At 39.1% G+C, this 20,523-nt stretch overlaps 1 protein-coding gene across 1 annotated transcript; it reads right to left on the reverse strand.

Annotated features, from left to right (window-relative positions):
- Nucleotides 1-7,171: 7,171 nt before the first annotated feature.
- On the reverse strand, nucleotides 7,172-18,736 carry LOC122359156 (alpha-2-macroglobulin-like). The gene is made up of 34 exons (XM_043259381.1): nucleotides 18,597-18,736; nucleotides 18,049-18,229; nucleotides 17,781-17,937; nucleotides 16,827-16,879; nucleotides 16,661-16,681; nucleotides 16,323-16,488; nucleotides 16,125-16,209; nucleotides 15,875-15,989; nucleotides 15,650-15,770; nucleotides 15,444-15,553; nucleotides 15,191-15,361; nucleotides 14,887-15,120; nucleotides 14,567-14,779; nucleotides 14,331-14,480; nucleotides 14,037-14,162; nucleotides 13,828-13,921; nucleotides 13,242-13,389; nucleotides 12,839-13,064; nucleotides 12,642-12,768; nucleotides 12,447-12,568; nucleotides 12,297-12,348; nucleotides 12,127-12,210; nucleotides 11,837-12,013; nucleotides 11,603-11,678; nucleotides 11,287-11,443; nucleotides 11,113-11,187; nucleotides 10,877-11,039; nucleotides 10,598-10,791; nucleotides 10,306-10,518; nucleotides 10,091-10,209; nucleotides 8,891-8,972; nucleotides 7,705-7,785; nucleotides 7,497-7,602; nucleotides 7,172-7,382 (listed from the first exon to the last, which is right to left on the reverse strand). The coding sequence occupies exons 1-34, from the start codon at nucleotides 18,680-18,682 to the stop codon at nucleotides 7,345-7,347; spliced, it is 4,323 nt and encodes a 1,440-aa protein (XP_043115316.1). The 5' UTR covers nucleotides 18,683-18,736; the 3' UTR covers nucleotides 7,172-7,344.
- Nucleotides 18,737-20,523: the final 1,787 nt, after the last annotated feature.

Below are 20,523 nucleotides of genomic sequence, written 5' to 3' on the forward strand. Positions count from 1 at the left end.
ACTAGTTTCCCGACAACCCAGATGGGCCAGGCTGTCCACCCCCAGACGGCGAAGCAGCAGGAAAAGGAAGCCGAGGGTGAGGAGAAACGCGCTCCCCATCACACTCTCTAGCAAAATGGCCGGGTCTTTGACACCTCCTACATATGACAGGGCCACGGTAAGGGGATCGACTACGTGTCTGAGAGACCTGCAAGTGAGCAAAATTTTGTGTTAATTTATTTAACTGTTCTTGTTGTAATCTCAGCATGTCCCTCAACTCAGTCAATTCAGATCGCTGTGGAGATCGACCCCTGCGTGGCCCGCCTTGCACACCATACTGAATTCCATAAGTGGATGGGACAGAATTACTCCGGCCTCTCGGACTCCCCAACATACCTTCCCTTTCCCACCTAAGAGCTTCGCTACGCACCTCTAGCAGGGTTAAGGTGGGCTGTTGACGTATTAATTGTTTTAATTCCCTACGAAGAGAAATATCACACACGTATTCTACAAATTGATCACGTAGCAAAAATTGTGAATTTGGCATGGCATACGGTGACTGCTGCTTAACACGTTCCAGGAGGCCCATCAGAGCGAGGGAAAACTCCAACAAGGATTCACCCTCCTGCTGTTTACGAGAAAAAAAGGCCTCCTGCAAAAAGACATGGGACTGTGAACAACCATACAACTCTCGTAACACTGAAATTATTTTATCTGGATCACTCCGCTCAGTCTCTGAACGATATCGAAGTTCCTCCCTTGCCTCCCCCTCCAAATGATCAACCAAGAAGAAAGCCTGGTCGGAAACAGATAGGTGACGGGCCTGCATACAAGCTTGGGCCTCCTCAACCCATTCATCAATGCCCAGGCCAACCCTGCCATTAAATTTTGGACACTTTCTGTCTCTTGGTAAGAAAACAAATCTTTCCGGCAAAACGGCTTGTGCATTACTTGGTTGAGGGGGGACGGCAGCAGAAGGACCAGACACCACAGAAGGTACATCACTAGGGTCAGGCTGTGCAGGGAAGCGCTCTTGACGCAACCGCTCATTCTCTGCCCGCAGCTGAGCTATTACTTCCCGGAGTTCTTGTAACTCATCCTCCATAATTCTAACCCCAATAACACTCACCAATCAGGGCAAGTAGACTGAATGAAAATTCAAATCCACTGGACATGTGCTGCTGCTCTGCTGCTACCCCTCACGATTGTCACTACAAAAAAAAACAAAAACCAACCAAAAAGAGAAACACACAAACCAACTACCAATAACCACGTCTCTGCCGAACACGGGACCCTGCCGACTACGCCAGATTGTAGCGTGGCCACAGGAACTAATTCAGATTACAGTACGATTTTCAAAACCCTAGGAATTAATGCTGACTACGCCACCCCTTTAAAGTAAGGGGAACTAAGTGTTTAGATTGAGACACACAGGTTCGTGACCATGAAGGGCAGAGACAAGGACATTAGTATAGAAGCATATTTGTTTATTAAATCCAAATAGAAAAAAAAACCATTTACGACCAGAATAAAAAAAAAAAAAAAAAAAAAAAAATAGAACCACAACAATTCCAACAGGGACTAAAACGTACAAACAGACTAGGCTAGCTGTAAAGTGAATGTTAAACCACATGCGCACACACACACACGCACACACACCAGTGGAGTGAGTGATCAGACAGCAGTCCACACGTCGTGCTCCAAACACCACCACCAGGATATCATAACGGCAAGCCTTCTCATACAGGGCTGAACACTTGCAGGAAGCCGATCACTGAATGGGAGCCGGTCAACGCTCGCCAAACGCGCACAGTGATGAACCGACCATCTCCGTTTCCATAGCCTTAGGTTTCAGCATTAAACACGGAACAGAGGAAATAGCAGCAAAACAGCAGCACAGTCTCAATCTGTTGGCTGCAATCGAAGCGTCTCCACGGAATATCCTGCTAAGATTTAACAATCCGTTAACCAAATTAACAAGTGTAATACATAAAAATACACTGATACCTACCCAAATCTTCGTCCAAATAACCTAAGTTGTATGATTGCTCACAGCATAATGTTTGACAATTCACACGGAAAGTGGACTCAACCCAGCTGAAATAAAAACATGCGATTTAAACAGATGTAATTGTTTTATATAAACCGTTTATCAAACTGGGCTTACCCGGGGATCAATGACAGCCTGCGCACCACTGCAAAACCGCAAACCAGAAGCTATTCCAGCTACAAGAGTGAATTCAATTAATTGATATACACTAACTAAAATTTAACACCAGACAAACTGCCACCAAACCATACCTTTTCCATGCGGAAACCCACACACACCAAGGGGCGGAGCTAGCGATGACGCATCCCGGGTAGCACAACAAGCGGCTTTTATATACGCAGCACTCTGCTCTGATAGGCTGTCTTCTAAATACAGGGGAGGAGCGTACTCACTCTGCCACATTAGCATCAATGTTCAGTGTTTTATCTTCAATAGAAATAGGAATGTTGTAGAATTGAGACACCTGAGAGAGTCAACGTAAAAAATAAATAAATGAATGAGCCAGATATAGAACAGTTTTAAAACATGCCAAGAGAAAAAAAAAATGTGTTAGTGAGTGAAGCTAAATGCACTACAGACCTGCACAGACACACATGTCAAGCCCTTTACAATGCTGTATTTGGTAGGAACAATCTACAGCTGTTTCTCCTGGTACAGGAACTCTATGTGAATGTGAACTTAATCATATAATATAATATAATATAATCAGTTCCAAAAATGTAAAATATTACTCTTGCGCACAGTAAAACATAAATAGTTTTGTTGTTAGTTGCAACTTGTTTTAAGTAGCCTCTATTAGGAATTTAATAGGAGCTTAACAGATTTCTAGCATTATTTACAAAAATCACTTAAGGTCCAAGACAAAACAATAAGTAGCCTATTAAATCTCTGGTTTAAATTTGTCTATTAAGACATACATTAAATATTTAATGTTTTTTATCCTTTGCAATTTATCCACTGCATCTTTTGTGCAACACATTATTACAATGCCAAGTTAAATCAAAAAGTTGTCCGATTATGATTGTGACTCCATAGGAGGAGATGGCAGGCGATGGTTGATGTTACGACACAGTCACAGTGTTGTCCGTGCGGACCAACACATGCTTGTCCTGCAGCAGTGGCCGGAAGTGCTGCAAGGCTAAATGCACTGTCAATAGCTCCAGGCAATTGAAGTGCCAAAGCAGACGGGGCCCTGTCCAAAGTCCCAAAGCTGCCTGCCCGTTGCATGTAGCGCCCCAGCCCATCATGGAGGCATCTGTGGTTACTATCACATGTTGCAACACTTGTTCTAAGGGTACCCCGGCCTGTAGAAATGCAAGGTCTGTCCATGGGCTGATAAGCCAGAGTGATTGTCACGTGGAGTGCCCCACTGTGCCATGCGCATCTCGAGACCCGGGAGTGTAACCAGTGCTGATGTGGTCTCATATGTAGCAAACCATGCGGCGTGACTGCAACTGTGGAAGCCATATGCCCCAGGAGCCTCTGCCCACTTCCCGTAACGAGGCAAGAGCGCCCTCCACAACCTTCGTAAAGACTCGTGGAGACAGGGAGAGCTCGAAGGGGAGGACTTTGTACTGCCACACTCCACCTTTGAATGATATCCACATAACCCCTCGCCACCCCGCCATTGAGGGCCATGATTTACTATCATGGGCAGCACCCAGAAACCAATCATCCAGCCACGAGGGACACCTCCATCCCGATACTTGCAGCAGCCCGGGCAAGCATGGCTTGCAGCTCTGGATCCAACTCAGAGGAAGCCGCAGCTCCCGAAGGCTGTGGCTCCTCCTCGTCATCCTCCTCAGCTGACGATAGCCCATCCCCCGATGCTGGGGTCAACATCAGTTCCTCCCTCTGTGTTCCTCTGTTAGCTGCTGAGAAACTGGTTTGGGTGACAACAGAAGGTGCCGATCCCTCTCGAAGGATAGAAAGGCGGGATCGCAGTACTGTCATGGGCATGGCCTCGCAATGAGGACATAATCCATCTGCGAACGCTTCATCAGCGTGCCGAAGCCCCAGACACTGAAGACAGTGATCATGGTCGTCATTTGCGGACAGATATTTCCTGTACCCAAGAGGGCACAGTCGAAACGGCATCTTTAAAAAGACGTGAAACGACTGCACACAGAAATTGCTCTTTTGGTGAGACACCCAGGGAAATTACTAGTTCAGGAATACCACTGATCGACACGTTGATGGCACCCAGAACAGCTTCTGTTTTTAGCTTCTCCTCTCTTTGTAGCACTTTAGGGTTTGTTGTCATGTAGACTCTTGGCACCGAAGCAAAATCTAACGAGTGGTTAGACCTGTAGCCTATTTATACCCACGTGACAGGGAGGGGCTCAGGATTAGTTAACCACTTGCCAAATTTCATTGCCGTTTTCTCTTATCAGAGCTAATAAGTGCTCCAAGCAAGACCCCAGTCTGTCATCATGACATAACTCGTAGTGACTGACAGACAGGGAACTCTACAGGGCTGTGGCTCTCCAGGAATGTCGTTCACCACCCCTGATATAGAGGGTGCTCAGTGTCATTCACACAAACACTAAACATCATCATGGTAAGATTCATTAAACTGAAATATGCAATAAACATAAAAACCTAATAAACATAACCGATACCAAAAACATAGTTATTTCAAAGAAAAAACATAAAATTCAAACAATTTGAAATGCAATGCAAGGAATTCTGGGAATGTCAGTTTACAAAGGGTATTCCTGCACAACCGGAGGCTGCAGTTTCAGGGCCACAGTTCACACGAATTATGAATTTGTGATACTTAATTAGTTTTAGTTACTAAGTATTGTGAGGAGTCGGCTGCCCCTTCCCTTTATTGTCATCATCACCCCGTCCTTTATTTGTCGCCCTTCACCAGGCTCCCGACGGGAGTGGGCGTGTCCTAGAGGAGGGGCGTGGTATTGGTCAGGTCTGGCGCCGTGTGACGAGGTACACCTGACACCTCGTCACCGCCGCCGTTAAATACCGAGCGCGCCTCTCCTCGAGAGACCGGCCTCTTCCCCGTGCATGCACGCTGGTGTCCTCGTGGGTCCAGGAAGGGTGCGTGAAGGAACTCGCCACGCCGCCAGAGATGCGTGTTGTCGGACACCGTAGTCCAGGCGATGACTGCACCCGTGTACCGCTGACGGGCCAGGATGCCGAGCTGTTTATCCCCTTCAACTCTGCCGACCGGAGGAAAGAAGCGACGGAGATGCCGCGGAAGAAGCCTCCGCCCCCGAGCCCCGGACCAGAAAGGGGAGCGCGTGCGTCCGCCGGACTCCGCCCCTTACCTGGACCCTTCCCCCTGGAGCACTACCTGACCTGCACTTGCCCTGCAGCACAACGAGGACACCAGTTCCCCCTTTTATTTGGATATTTTTCCCCCTGGACACTTGCCCCTGACGCCACGCCCACTGTGTCTGTCGTTGGCTCCTCCCGTCACAGTATTATAAGTAAATCTAGCCAGCACATCAATTAAACTTAACACCATGATAAGAGCATGTTGTTGTGAGGTTTGTAAGATTTATCTGCAGCTTAATGTATTAGTGTGAAACCTTGCTTAATACTCATTGTTTTACCATATTAGTTAAGCATAAAATATATTTTATAATTAAACTGCATCGACTACCTGGTTGCACTATGAGTTAACCTGTTGTAAAGTCCATTGTTATCGTGTGTTTATGGATTTGGTTAAGCTAATTGTAGGACAGATGATTAAAAATGTACTAGGGCTATTTTCATTGAGATGATCTCAAAATATTCTAAAGGGGGTTGTTTTGATGTATTGTTATATATAAATAAACATTCTTGAATCATTCTTGAGTCGTGTCTTGTCTCTCAACAACCCTTAAAATATCGAGTTGTAATTTAGTGACTGCATATGCATGATTCCATCTTGTGAGGCTGGGTTAATTCTCATCCAACACCCGTATGACCAATGGCGGCCCTCAGGGATGTGTTCTCTCCTCACTGCTCTTCTCCCTCCATCCTGCACATCTGAAGACTTATTAAACTAATGTAATATCAAAGTCTCGTTTAATGTAAATGAAACTGCAAAGTCTTATCACATTATTAGAACCAGCTTACATTAAGTAACCCAAAACATTCTCTTGGCTGTGTGAATGTAAGTATTCAAATATACAGTAGCTAGTACTGACAACTGTATTCTGTTGAGGTGTGAACATAATAATAGAAAATACACCTTGAATATGTAATCTTCTTGTGTGGTTAATTAAACGCTGGTATAGTTGTAACTTTTTTTTTTCAGCATCTGCAACTAAATTTTTTAACTTTTATCCAAAGCACCCATATCTGTACTCTACAAAAGGCACCAATTTAAATATCTGTAAGAATATCATAGCCCTTTTAAGTTGATGTTAAATGCATGCCCTTTTTACAATCTACCCCAACTCCTCTTAATTAGCTTGATCATCTGAACATGCTTCTTCTGAACTTTGTAAAAAAAATATATATCAATACCAATCAGCTATGTGGACAATGTATTTGTCTGTGAGTGTCAACCCTTTTTCAGTTCAGCCACCAATGTGGGCACTTAGCCACTACACGAGTCACAAAGACTTTTTCTACAAGCTGAAGATCACAAAGAAAATATTTTGGTGGTACTGCATGGTATGTACAACTTCATGTATTTCTTAAGCTAAGCCACTGAAGTTCTAGAAGAGGAAATCAACTATTGGGTAATAGTCAATGCAAGTTCTTTGGAAGACTGGAAGTTTACAAGAGTAGATCATTGGATGATCTTCACATCCGTCTGTCTGTGTTAATTGCCTTTCATTGTGTGTATATATATATATATATATATATATATATATACAGCAGAGGGAGCTGTCGCCGGAGTACTAGAGTACTAGCAGCACTCAATCCTTCTGCCTGCTCTGTGTGCATTTCCTGTTTATGGTCTTTATATCATGGCCCTCCATGAGCACGATGCGAAGTATTGGCAGTTCTACTTCCTTACCAAGCGTTCTTTCTCATTGTTCTGTTTACCTGCCATGTGCATGATCTCTGCCTTTTTGACCAATTACAGAGTCCTGACAAACACACACATATTATAGACATTTGCATGAGCCATAGAAAAGTGGTTAAAAAAATACTATTTGATTAATTTCCACAGGTTTACCATAATTGTTTTCAACATTTTTATTAATCATTTGGTTTGTAATCTGGTTTTCAAGAGACCAAAAGTATAACTAGAAATAAATTTACCAATGATAAAGATTATAATATTGAACTTCATCTATATCAAACATCTATATTCAATGAACTACCAAGTGAGGTGCTTCTGTTCTGCATCTTCATTAACAGTGGAAGGAGTATTCGGTCTCTGACTGATCACCTGAAGGAAAAAGTACGTTAAAATTCATACAACAATAGAAACCTGAACATGGAATAAATTTGAATAACCTGCATGAGGTGATAAGAACATTCACAATGGCATATAAAATCTTACTTGTTTGGTAGTAATCATAAACCTTGACCACGGCTGGCCTGAGATTCTTCACTGGAAGAACCTGTTTCATTTGTATCTGATAATTCATTGGAACATTTTTGGGGATCTGAAGCAAGAAATGGACATTTTATGGATAAAATGTTAATAAATGAACCTAAATGACCTAAAATCATATGGCATAGCAACATTTCATTTGATATTCTCTCACCTCTTTCAAATACACAATGACATGATCATCTTTAGTATCGACCCGCTCCACAAAGTATTGGTCAATTCCAGAGGGTCTAAGCTGTGTGTAAAAAGTGCTGGTTAATCTCTAAATAATGAAATTATACAATCCATGCAAACATACTCCTGTGGGGTCCACTATAGGAATGCCCACATTAATTCATTGTGGGACTGCGCTTTTGGGCATGAAGCAACTTTTGTACCTTTGGGCCACTACAAGTTTGTAAGCAGTTTTGTAATGCAACTAGGAGAAAATAAATAACATTGAATGGTAATTCTCACTCAATTGAACTAGAATGGGCTAGATTTGAGGATCTCTGATGTCCACCGTTTTGTTCAATGTAGAAGTAAGCCTGTGGTTTAGACTTCCGGGTCATTAGCCTGAGTTTCCGTTAGTTGTCCGTATTTGGTTGTTCCTATTCCTGTCCTTGTTTAGTTGATTATTAGTTGATTCCCTGCCCCTTGTTATCCTGTGTTTATAAGCCCCAGTCTTTTCTGATTATTTGTCAGATCTAATTTGTTTCTATGTGTGTTATTCCAAGTGGTTCAGTGATTAAAGAACGTTCAAAGTTTCTATGTGTTTTGCAGCAAGGTGGACAGCCATTGAAGCAATATGTGGAGGAGTTCTGAGCAAATGACATCTAATGAGTTGGAGAAATTCCTTGATTAATGTGTGCTTCCAGATGGGACTAAAAGATAACTTGTTCCAATTCCAGACTCCTGATGATTGCTGCAGACATAGTAGATTTTATACATTTATGTACTAGAGAGAAATTGCTCTAACATTATCCTCCTCCCATCAGGAAGCATTTGGACGCTCCATCTTACCATAAGCCAGTTCCCTCCACATATGGTTCCAATGAGTTTGATCTATCCTATCCTTCAATGCCTCCCTGAGTATTCAGAAGCTCCTTCCTAGTCTTCCGCCCAGAACTGCCAGCTGCGTCTCCCACAAGCCTGCTCTAATGTCAAGCCTGCCAGATTTTGCTCAGTCATGTTGGCTGGCTGCACCTTTTGGCAAGTTCACTGAAATTATATATATATGCTACCCCCAGAGTTCTCCGCTCCCATCTTCACCCCAGGGACCTTCACCCCAGGGTATTCCTAAGTGGGCCCAAAAAGGCTTGTTTGCAGGGAAGTTTATTTAAAAAAAACTCAAATTGCACCATTGATGTATCAGCTGTGAATCCAGATAAGAGTTTAATATCCACAATGACCATGTTAGTCCTTTCCTGTAGACCATCATATCTGGGAAAAAAGCAAATTAAAAAGGATGGTTCTTAAATGCCTCATACAGTAACAAAATTACAAATTAGTCAGTTGTCACTTGTCAGTATGCACTATGTACAGTATCCAACAAAAGTGAGTACACTCCTCACATTTTAGGAACAATTATATATATGTATCTTCTCAATGGACAATACTGCACAAATTAAACTTGTATATATTTTAAAGAAGTCAGTGTGCAGAAATACAAATTTACTGTCCTCTTAAAGTAACTCATCATATAGCTATTTTTGTCCAAATAACTGGCAAGAAAAATGAGTACACCCTAAGCGAAGATGTCAGAACTGTGTCGAAAGTGTCAATATTTTGTAGAGGCACTATTCTTTGTAGCACTGCCCTTATACTCCTGGACATGTCATTCACCAGAGCTGCACAGGTTGTTACTGACATCTTCTTCAACTCCTCCATAATGACATTACAAAGCTGTTGGATGTTAGACACATGGTGCTTCTCCACCTTCAACTTGAGGATACCCCACAGGTGCTTAAAAGGGTTTAGGTCAGGAGACAGACTCGGCCACTTCATCACCCTCATCCTCAGCTTCATCATTGCATCTTGGTGGTGTGTTTGAAGTCCTTATGTTGGAAACCTACCTTTTCGCCCAGTTTTTAAAGGGAGGACATCATGTTCTGCTTCAGAATTTTGCAGAACATGTTGGAACAACTTTGTTACCACTTAGGGTGTACACACTTTTGCTGACAATAATTAGTTATTTTCAGAGGACAATAAATATTAACTGCTAACCAAGTTGCACATTGACTACTCTAAAATATATCCAAATTACATTTCTATAGCATTATCCTTTGAGAATATATACTAAAATGGTTCCTGAAATAAGAGGAACGTACTCAATTTTCTGACCCTCAATAGTTGAGTTAAGGTGAATATTATGACACATGTTTAGTACAGAGCTGTGTTTGCAAGATAATAGGTTAGCAATTAAATGTTATATTGCAACCACAGATTCATGTCAAATGAGAGAGATACATGAGCCATAAACAGTATATTATAGACATCATCGGTATATCAAATTAGTTTTTGTTTTGCAATCTGGTCACCCTACTAAGATCTGTTCTTACTTTACAGAGAAGTTCAAGATGAAATTTTGTCCCAATGTTTTGCAGTCTCCCTCAATCTTAGCATCAATGCTCAATGTTTTAGCATCAGTAGGAGTGGGAATGTTGTAGAACTGAGCCACCTGAGAGAGTAAACATAAAAAAAAAATTCTAAATCATCTCATAGGAAAATGGCCATATACGAAATGTGAGTGTAAGTTAATGAACACACTACAGACCTGCACAGACACACATGTCGAGCCCTTCACTTCAATGCTGTATTTGGCAGGAACGTTCTGCAGCTGTTTCTCCTGGTACAGTAACTTGTTGTCCCGATTGACATCAAAGTGGTGAGTGTCTTCTGCTGACTGTACAGTCACTGTGCTGGAGCCGTCAGAGCTGAACACTTTGGTGGCGTACAAAGACAGAGCCTGAAGAGCCACCACTGTGTCCTGAGAAATAAATGTGTTCAGTAATGTGACTTTTAGCCATTATTCCGCAGTCATGTGTTAGATGAGTAGTTTGAGGCACCTGTGTTGAGGAGAATCCTCCATAGGCATTCTGCTGCTTCACAAGCCAGCTGACGATCCTGTTAGCAAAGCCCAGATCAGCTGTAGTGAGTGAATCTGCAGTGAGAGAAGCTAGCAGCACATATGAGCTGATCTCCACTGCCAGAGAATCAGAGTCATCAGCAGATGCAGACTGAGACCAGTGGAGAGCAGACCCTTTAGGACACATGGACAAAAGAGACACCAGTAACTCAACAAGTACGAAAAGACAACAGTAATTAATCAGAAGCAAATCTCTTACCCTCTGAAATGGCAACATCATCCAGTTTCTTGAAGAGCTGCTGTCGAGTGTCTGTGTCTCCAGCCAGACTGAAAGTGTAGGCGAGTAGAGCAGTGGTGTATGTGTTTTTGACATCCTCAATGACAGACTTCAAGCATGACAAACCTTTAGAGACGACAGGATCCTGAGATAAAAACAGAAACAGAAGTTGTGAGCATCTTGTGAGTATATATAGTATTTCCTGTAGATGAACTTACTGTGACTGGAGTTTCAAGTTCAAGCAGTGATGCAGTAATGTAAGCAGTCATGGTCACATTATCATTTACTCCACCCTGGAACAGAGGAGAAGTAGAGGTTAATAAAGTAACACATTCAAAACTACTAGAGGAAGGTTTATCTAGACAATGTTAATTTTAAGCAGACAGGCTGACCTTCATTCTGTTGTTGAAAAGTCTTCCCTGTTGGATGAAACAGCCATCTGAATCCTGTCTGATTATTAACCATTCCTTTGCGATCTGAATAATATGTGGATCAACAAATATGTATTTTTGTGCTTTGCCAAAAGACCTCAGGACAAAGGCAGTCAACCTGGTGTTTGAAAGATTTAATAAAAAAAAAAAAAGTCATCAGAAGTTTCAATGAAAACAAAAAAATCTTTTTTAACAAATGATTTGAACAGATTAAATTTTTTTGACTATGTTATTGAAGATTACAAAAAAACTTAACAAAGGAGTAAAAAAACATTACCATGTATTCCCATCACCATAACCGAATGTGCTGTATGCACCATCGGAATGCTTGTAGTTCAATTGTCTCTGATATCCTGTTTAGTGTGATAATAGTTTACTTTAACAATTTGTTTGGGGTGATCCAATGTGTCTTGACTATTCAGCTTAATTCAATCACAATCAGAGGTGTTGAAAAATCATTTTAAAAGATTATCAGTCTCAGTATTTTCTTGATCCAATTGATTTCTCTCACCACTCTTAAGGAAGCCGGTGGCTCTCTCTCGGATGGCTGAGGTTAGCTGTTCTGTATTTTCCAGATACTGCAGAATGTAAATATTAGGAGAAAGAACAGCCATGTTTTGTTCTCCACAGCCGTATGGCATCCGTAATAATCCATGAAGATTTGTCAGTGCACGACCCAATATGTCTCCTACAAACCAAACACAAAAGCAACATTACATTTTAGAAATCGAATCTGCTCATATATCATTTTCCACACTACTTTGTAATTTACTAATTACAGCTTGTGTATGTAAATGTTACCAATGACTGAAACAGATGATCTGACTGATCCCTCTATGACATCTTTAGGAAGAGTGAGATCCACTTCCTCTGAGAGACTGTCACCTATGAGCCAGAGAGACAAACACACATATCAGTGATCAGCAGAAAATGCTAAATGCTGTGATGCTAAATATTGTTTGCAGACAAACCTTTTGGACACAGTAACCAGCTGTAGGTCTCTGTCTTTTCAGTTCCTTCAGCCTGCAGAATAAAACAATAACATCAACACATCATACTGACACAAGCAGCATTAGGATCAAAGATAGATGACGTCTGAGAGCCGTTTGACGTGCGCTGACCTGTACAAGCAGACTTCTTGTGACTATGTCAATGCGTCCTCTCTCTGGCACACTCACAATCTCGTTGTCACACACAGTCTGGGACGCCTCTGCCTCTGCACTGACTGTAATATTCAAGACTCCTACAAACAAAAGACATGAACGTGAAGATACAACAGAGACTGAGGAAACAATGATTCAGACCGGAAAACTCACCAAGAACAGAAGGAGTGAGGATCCATTTAAAGGTTTTTCTTCCATTAGCACACAGACAGGATGAATACTGATCATCAGAGGAGGCTTTGAGAGTGTACTCTGAAGAAGGAGCTGGAGTCACTTTAACCTGTCAGTTAAACACACATGATTAGTGGTATATTTGATATGATTGGATAAGACTGAGTCTGAAGTCTCACCATGATGCACTTGGACAGATAGTTGAAGACAGTGGCCTTCAGCTCAAAGATCTCCCCACGGATGATGGAGTAAGGCAGAGAGAGCTCCAGGAAGAAGGGCTGGAAAACTGTCAGCTGAGCAGGAGGAGCCAGACCCAGACCTTTGGAGGACAGACAGAAAGCCTCTGTCTCCCAAGAGGTGATGGTGTCAGGAACCGTGACAGGAACCTGAGCTGATCCAGAGTCCCTGTTTTGAATTACAAAAACTATTTGATTCTGATTTATCATTAAACATCCATTTTTCTTTGTTATATATAACATTCAGCACAGAAAAAAAACTTAATCACCTGGACATTGAGGGAATGTGATGTATTAAAGATATATATCAATATGGCGTTAAAACTAATGATTATGTTTTACAAACCCAACATCAGCAAGTTCCCAGATCCATGTTTCTGGAAAAACTGTCCGGATCGTCACTGCAGGAGAATCTCTGCTGGGTGCACCAAAACCAGAGTCTGCCAGTGAAGACATCGCTAACACTGGCACTGGAGCATGTTGACGATACATCACTAAAAAAAATTGTATATATTTATTTATTTATAGAACTACATGTGAAAAATCTGTATGGTATGTGAACAGGACATTAAAATAACCAAGTTTATTTAAAACAGTTAATTATTTTAGTGTTGTGGAGTTAATTTTTTTTCCATTTTAATTGTTTTAGTTTACCAACAGTTTTTATATTTTAGAGCAGTCAAAGCCAATGTATTAACTTAAATTTTAGTTTACATAAATACTTTTTATTTAGATTTTATTGTTCAATGATAATGATTAAAAAACAAAACTTATTTCATATGTAAAATCTAATAAGCCAAAAAATGTTTGCCTTTAAAAAAATTCACAACTTTGTTGAACAAATTCAGCATATTCTATCTTTGAAATATATTTAAAAAATAAACACCTACATATTTAAAAATGACAGTGAATTATAAAGATACTACATGTACCCATATCACTGTATCTGTGATAAGTTAAGCCCTTGTATGACAGACACTTTGGGACTCGCACAGCCAAATTTGTTACCATTTTCAATCCCACTCTCTGTAAAACAATAAAAAATGACACTTTTAATATTTGTGCAATTACTTGTGCATGTACAGAACTTACCCAATCAATGTCTCGCACTCATTATATACTGCACTGCCACTCCACCTACCTTTAAGGATTCGTAGGTGTTGTCTGTTGATACAGCTCGACGGGGTCTCACATGCAAACATTCCTGCTCATCTTCAACATTGTAAGGATAACCTGATGCTGATTGCATGGGCAGCAGGTTGAAGATCTGTAATGAGAATGAATGTTTATTCTCCTGAGATCAGGAGGATGTCATCCTAAATACTGACAGATCATAGTAAGGTCTATCTAAGGATAGTCTGGTCTCACTTGATGCATCCTGTAGATCCCCAGACTAAAAACACAAATAACAATACAAATCTTGAAGTATTTACACCTTGTCAGTATCCAGACGTTTTCCTGACTCCAGGATCAAGACACTCTTATCAACAGCAGTGAGGGCGCACAGAGAACCAGGCTCAGCTGAGAGCTGGAGAGTGTTTTTCTCACCAGGAATTGCTGTAGCAGGAGAAAACTGCAGAGATACCTGTGACGACAGTAAATATTATTTATTTTTAAACTGAGACAAAAATACAGTTTTAAGAGGCTTATTTCTCAAGATACAATACATACCTTGTTACTGAAGCATTTTTGAACATCAAATGCTTTGCTACCAGCAACAACATTTTCACTGGGCAGAACACAGTAGGCCAGAACATTCACAGCAGGAGCCAGATCTGCACCAACAGACAGTCTGAATGACACTGTGCCACTTGCTGTTCCATTAGAAGACTTCACTTCAACTTTCTCATATCCGTGATGAAGAATCACTCCTCTGGACAAGACCTGAAACAGACAGATGACACTCAGACAAACTAACCAGTGCAACTAGTTAATACTGTTTATAACAATAAATTCATCAGACAGTGTAAGAATTTACTTTACGTTCTCACCATATAGACAATGTCAGTTTTGTAATCTTCAACAGTCTCTCCAATAAAAAAATACTTGATGTTCACTTTAAACTTAGCGTCACACTTCAGTGGTTGCTTAATATTCTCTATAATCAGTTCACTTAAAGATGGGGTGTATGGCATGGCAGGCTGGAAAAGCTGAACAGTTTTTCTACCCATAGAGATGTGAGGTGTTCTGTGGCTTTGATAATGAAGCCCTGGATCAACACTTGCCTGAAAAACAAAGAAATTACAATTATTTAAGCAAATGAACCCTTCAGTGAACTAGGTAAAGTGAACATACCATCAGATTAATATCTTTTTCAGGAAGACTAGACGTATTAAGAGAGAAGCTGGCCAGTCCATCGCGGTCTGTAGTGAGATTTAGGAGCAGTTTTGAAGACCAGGTTTCACCCTCAAAAAGATAAACTGTTTTATTTTGAATTGGTGCATCTTTGAAATCTGAGACCTTGATCTGTTGAAAACAATATTTTAAAAGAATAAATAATAGAACAATTCAGTACATATCAATGATGTTAAACTAATTTCAGACTTACTTTTCCTTCTATAACTGATCCATGTTTATATGTTTTGGGCAGGTCAGTAAATGTGACTTTTCCAATTTCATAAGTGATTGATATAGTTTCAGATTTTGTCATGGTGATCTCTGTAAATGGTAAAAGGATTGCTTTTTTATTAAAAAAAGGAAGAAAGAAAGAAAGAAATGTGAGTAACAGGGATCTGACCAAATCCAACAGCTCACCTGTTCCTTCTTCTGTAACCACTACTTCAACATGAAGAGAACTCTGCAGACTATACTTTAGTGTTGAGTTCAGAAAGGCTGATACATTTAAGGCATGGATGGCACATCCTATCTTTTTTATCTAATTGTAGTAAACAAACACAAACATTAATTAAAGAGTGGTTTATTTTAATAAAAAAAAATATATATACATACAATTACTTGTACTGAATTAAACTCACATACCTCAGTGGTTTCCTCTAAACACAATTGATTTCTATCAGAAGCAGGAAGGTAGGGCAAAGTATGACGGCACACTTTTACCCATGATTTACCAGAAACAGGCTGCCCATAAGTGTATCTGTAAAAAAATGTACAAGTAACAGACACACATCCCTGGGTTGAGTTAACAAAATAATAAATTAGGATGGGGTTTACAGTAAATGATTCTAGAGATGAAAAAAATACATTAATGCAGGAAATAAAATAAACTCACTTTCCGCAAACCTCAATTAACAGTTCTTCTTCATTTACACTCACTTTACTGGGTTTTTTCACAATAACTTCAAACTTTGGCAAAACTAGAAGTAAGAAAATATGAATTAGACTTTTAGTAGTCAAATCAGAAATGAATATACAATGATATTACTGAAATTCACTGCAATATTTCAAATGGTTTGTATTTTTGACGTACCATATTTTTTCACCTCAAAATCATTAGAGATCATCCTGTCACCAATAAAAGCCTTCAGTCTGTATACACCTTGACGGGCCTCTGGGTTTAATTCATAAGAACGCTGCAAAATCCATCTTGTTGAAGAAACATTTGTCCACTGACCAATTCTGTTATCATCACTGTCCTATTTGGAACAGTTCAGATATTTAGTTACAGTCAGCTATTAACTTTCTGAGCATCATTCACAAATTGCAATACAATATCTGCAATTATAGGCTACAACAGAATTTCTGCAGAGTTAATATTTAAAGGTTGTGTTTGTTATAACTGTACAGAAGGAGGTTTTGTGTTCTTACCTCAAGCACGATAGAACCATACTGTAAAAGATAAATGTAAAAGTAAATTTAGGATATTAAAATGATTAAAAGCCAAAAAATGTGATATTTAATGTTTACAAAATAATATATTTAGACTGCAAATGAAAATGAGAAAGATAAAAATCCAAGACAAAACACATCAGACCTGCTGATAAAGCGGTGCAAAGTTTGTATCCATGGTGACAACTCTAAAGTTCACTGTGAAAACCGAAATGTGCATTAGATTATAACCTCTGCTTTTAACGTTTAAATCAATAGCATAAAAAATAACAAAATAGGCTTACTTACTAAGAAAAATTCAATTGAGCAGCACATGCACTTTAAGTAAAATTAACAGAACTAAATGAATGTAATATCAAATAAAACAATGTGAATTAAACGTTTTCATGACAAATTCACGCTGCAGCACATCAAAAATGCATTGAATCTAAACTTTTCTAAAGCCTACTGAATCCTACTATTGCATCACAATAGCTAATACTGTTTTAGTACTTGCCTGGTTAGTGGGCTCGACTGCTATAAAGGCAACCCTGAATGCTATCTCATCTCAAACATAAATATGAATCTTACTAACCTTCCTAACCATCTCCAGTGAACGGTGCGTGTATTACCACTTTGCACAACATTCCGGTATGACATCTTTTATATTATGAAAGTTAAGCTGTCGCTCTTTTTCACACGGCAGAGGCATACAATGACACAATGAGATTAGGTGTTTAGGTGTGGAGTCTGTGATGGGGCAATCCCCTTTTCACCTAAACCTCCCATGTCTAGCCTTTGGGAAGGATATTTGCTCTCTCTCTACCTGGGCCGTTCAACACATTTCCAGTGCTATGTATGTTATTTACCCTCCAGTGAACAAATTATTTTTGAAGAGACTTCTCAATAACACACACAATTTCTTATTTTAAAGCTGTTAGCAACCCTTCATCCTTATCTGCTTTCTAACTTATCTGCTGCTCTTTTCTGTTTACAAACCCACTGAACTGTTTACTTAATTACCATATGCTGGATTTTGCAACAGTAGTCATTATTGACCTATCCTTCTCAGTTCATTGCATGAAGATAACATGCTTTACTTGAAACATTCACAGCTCACCTGTCTGTCCTGGAATATAGACGGGTTTATCAGTCTGGATAAAGGTCAGAGGATGGTAATGTTTTAACATGACTTTTCTCTCTTCAGTCATCTTGAAAGACTCTCCTTGAAGATCAACCTTAATTTTTTGCACTGATTCTGCTTCTACCAGAGGAGCCTGATGAGAAGAAATATCACGTATTCACAACCTCTGCAAACATGTACTATAAAAATGATGATATGATTATGATGATACAAACATATGTATTATAATGTGGTGATGGCAAACCTTAAAGTTAAAGCAGCGGTGAAATTCTTCCTCGACTTTCTCCTGTAGCAGTAAAGTGCTCTGATCATCATGAACCAGATAAATGCTCATGACGAGGCTTTCATTGGGATTTAGAAGACTTGCACACAGTTTAGCTTCAGATCCTGACTGGATCACTGCAGGAAACGTCACCATGAAGGATCTAATTAAAAAAAATAATCAAACAATAGTGCCCCAATAATTGGTTATGTATGTTTCTTATGCTATAAGTTGTCTTTTAAACAGAAAACATTTATCATTTATCTTGCAACACAGAACAGTTAAATAAATAAAGGTGCCATTAGTAGATAGTCCCAGTACAGTTTTCCATTTAAAAACACATACAACTTTTTGAATATTTTAAATAAATGTTATTTAGAGGTTAGTTATTCCATTGTCATTAAAGCAATAGAAGCACCAAATACTTATGTCAGTTCTATTCACACAATGGAACTTTGATTACAAAATTCTAAAGATTTTGATATTAAAAAACAACTTCCTATCTTCTGCCAAAATCATTAAAAACTTACGGCCCTGATGTTTGTCCATTGACACAGACGAGGAGGAAAGAGAACAGCAGGAGCCCTTTCCAACAGCAGCTAATGTTCAGATCCATGATGATGAGTGATCGTGAGATTAACAGGAATGTCTCTTATAAAGGGAGTCTCATGTTAAAGGAGGTCCTTCAAAAACAGTTGTATTGATCATTCGATTAATGATTCAACCATGCAGGCAGCACAGTTTAAAAAGCGTGTGTTAGTGAGTGTTGGTTGGTTGTTTAATTTGTGATGATGAGTTTGAACAAGACCAAGCATCAAAATATCCCTTACCAAAAATAGTATACTATTTGTTTTATTAAGCATACTTAAGTACAGTTCAAGTATATTTTTAAATATACTTTATGTAGTAAGTATACAAATATCAGTGCACTAGCAGTATATTCGTAAGTGTATGATTTCAAAACTCTGACCCACTTTCTAGTGTGTGAATGTATGCTTTTAAAGTATAATTGTAGTAAACTCTGAGTACACAAGTAGTGTACATCAAATATTTAGCTTGTTTAGCAACCATCATTAAAATTAACTTACAGTATTCTGATAGTTTACTAATTAAATACAGTAGGAGTTTTAGTACACTTTGAAGTATAGTCTCAGTAAATTACTAGATCAGTAGTTTCATATTGCAACTATACTCTTTCAGTGAACTTTACATCATATTGTAAGCATACTACTATGTCCCTATATATGTATTGATGTGTATATATTTTGTTTTATGAATATGTGAATATACAAAACATCAAAAAACGTGGATATCTACTTCTAAACAAAAACTTTTTTTTCTAGCGTCATGCATTCCTTTTTAAACACTTGAATGTGTGTAGGTTTCAAAAAGAAAAGGAAGAAAGTAAAAAGAAAATAACATTTAAAACAAAAAGCTGAAAAAAAGACTATGTATTGAATTTGAAATGATAATCAAAACGTAGATGGGGTCAATCAACACCCCAAAGCTTGACAGTCATTATTACCTCTTCATTGGCCGACATTTTATTCCATAACGTTTAACAGTTTTGATGCTGTTTTATGTTTGATGATCTAAATGTTCAAGCATAAGTTTCTTCTTCGGTTGTTTTTTTCCGGTTGTGTTTCTGTGTACTAGCGCCCCCTGCCCCCTTGTAGGATCACAAATATATATTCAGGCTTTTTCTAAGTCAAGTATACTTCAGTGCCATTTTAAGTATATTTTTGAGAAGTAAAAAGGAAGTAGACTAAAAGTATACTTTTTCCATTTTTACGTATACTAACAGTACACTTGAATACATTTCTTTTTCATAAAGGATTACAAGCAGGTTGAGTTCAGGTGAAGATATAAAAGAAACCTTACATGCCTAAAGGCATAAAATAAATCTTATTCTTCATGAATCTTTCTCACAATATAATTCTGAGTTGAACAAATGTTACATATTGGAATGTCCAAGCATGTAAACAATCTGCATTTAAAAGAGAAGTTGATGAGTTCAGCTCTTAGTAAATAATGTGTAGGCACTCAACTCAAATCTTTAAAGTACAAAGTACGCACTGTTGCCAACTCAATTTGAAAAATAAGCAACCACAGCTTCAGATACAATCCTTAAACAAGCCTTAAACAATGTTATTTGAATGTTATTATGTGTTATTTATTACCAATAAATGAGCCTGCAACATATTCAACTTGAAACCACTCTTTTATTTGAAAATCAAAAACTGAAGTTTGGAAAACCTAACATGCAAAATGTAAAAATTCATAAATACAAAGAAGAAGCACAATGTCACGTATTATGCTGACTTGGCAACTCGTAAAGTAAGTGAATTCATGTGATCTGAAAACATAAAATCCTATTCTTATCCTCAGCTACATCAGGAGTCTCCAAACTCAGTCCTTCAGGGCCAGTGTCTTGCAGACTTTAGATCAAACCCTAAT

Source organism: Puntigrus tetrazona, chromosome 15 (genome assembly GCF_018831695.1).
Source record: "Puntigrus tetrazona isolate hp1 chromosome 15, ASM1883169v1, whole genome shotgun sequence".
NCBI lineage: Eukaryota > Metazoa > Chordata > Actinopteri > Cypriniformes > Cyprinidae > Puntigrus > Puntigrus tetrazona.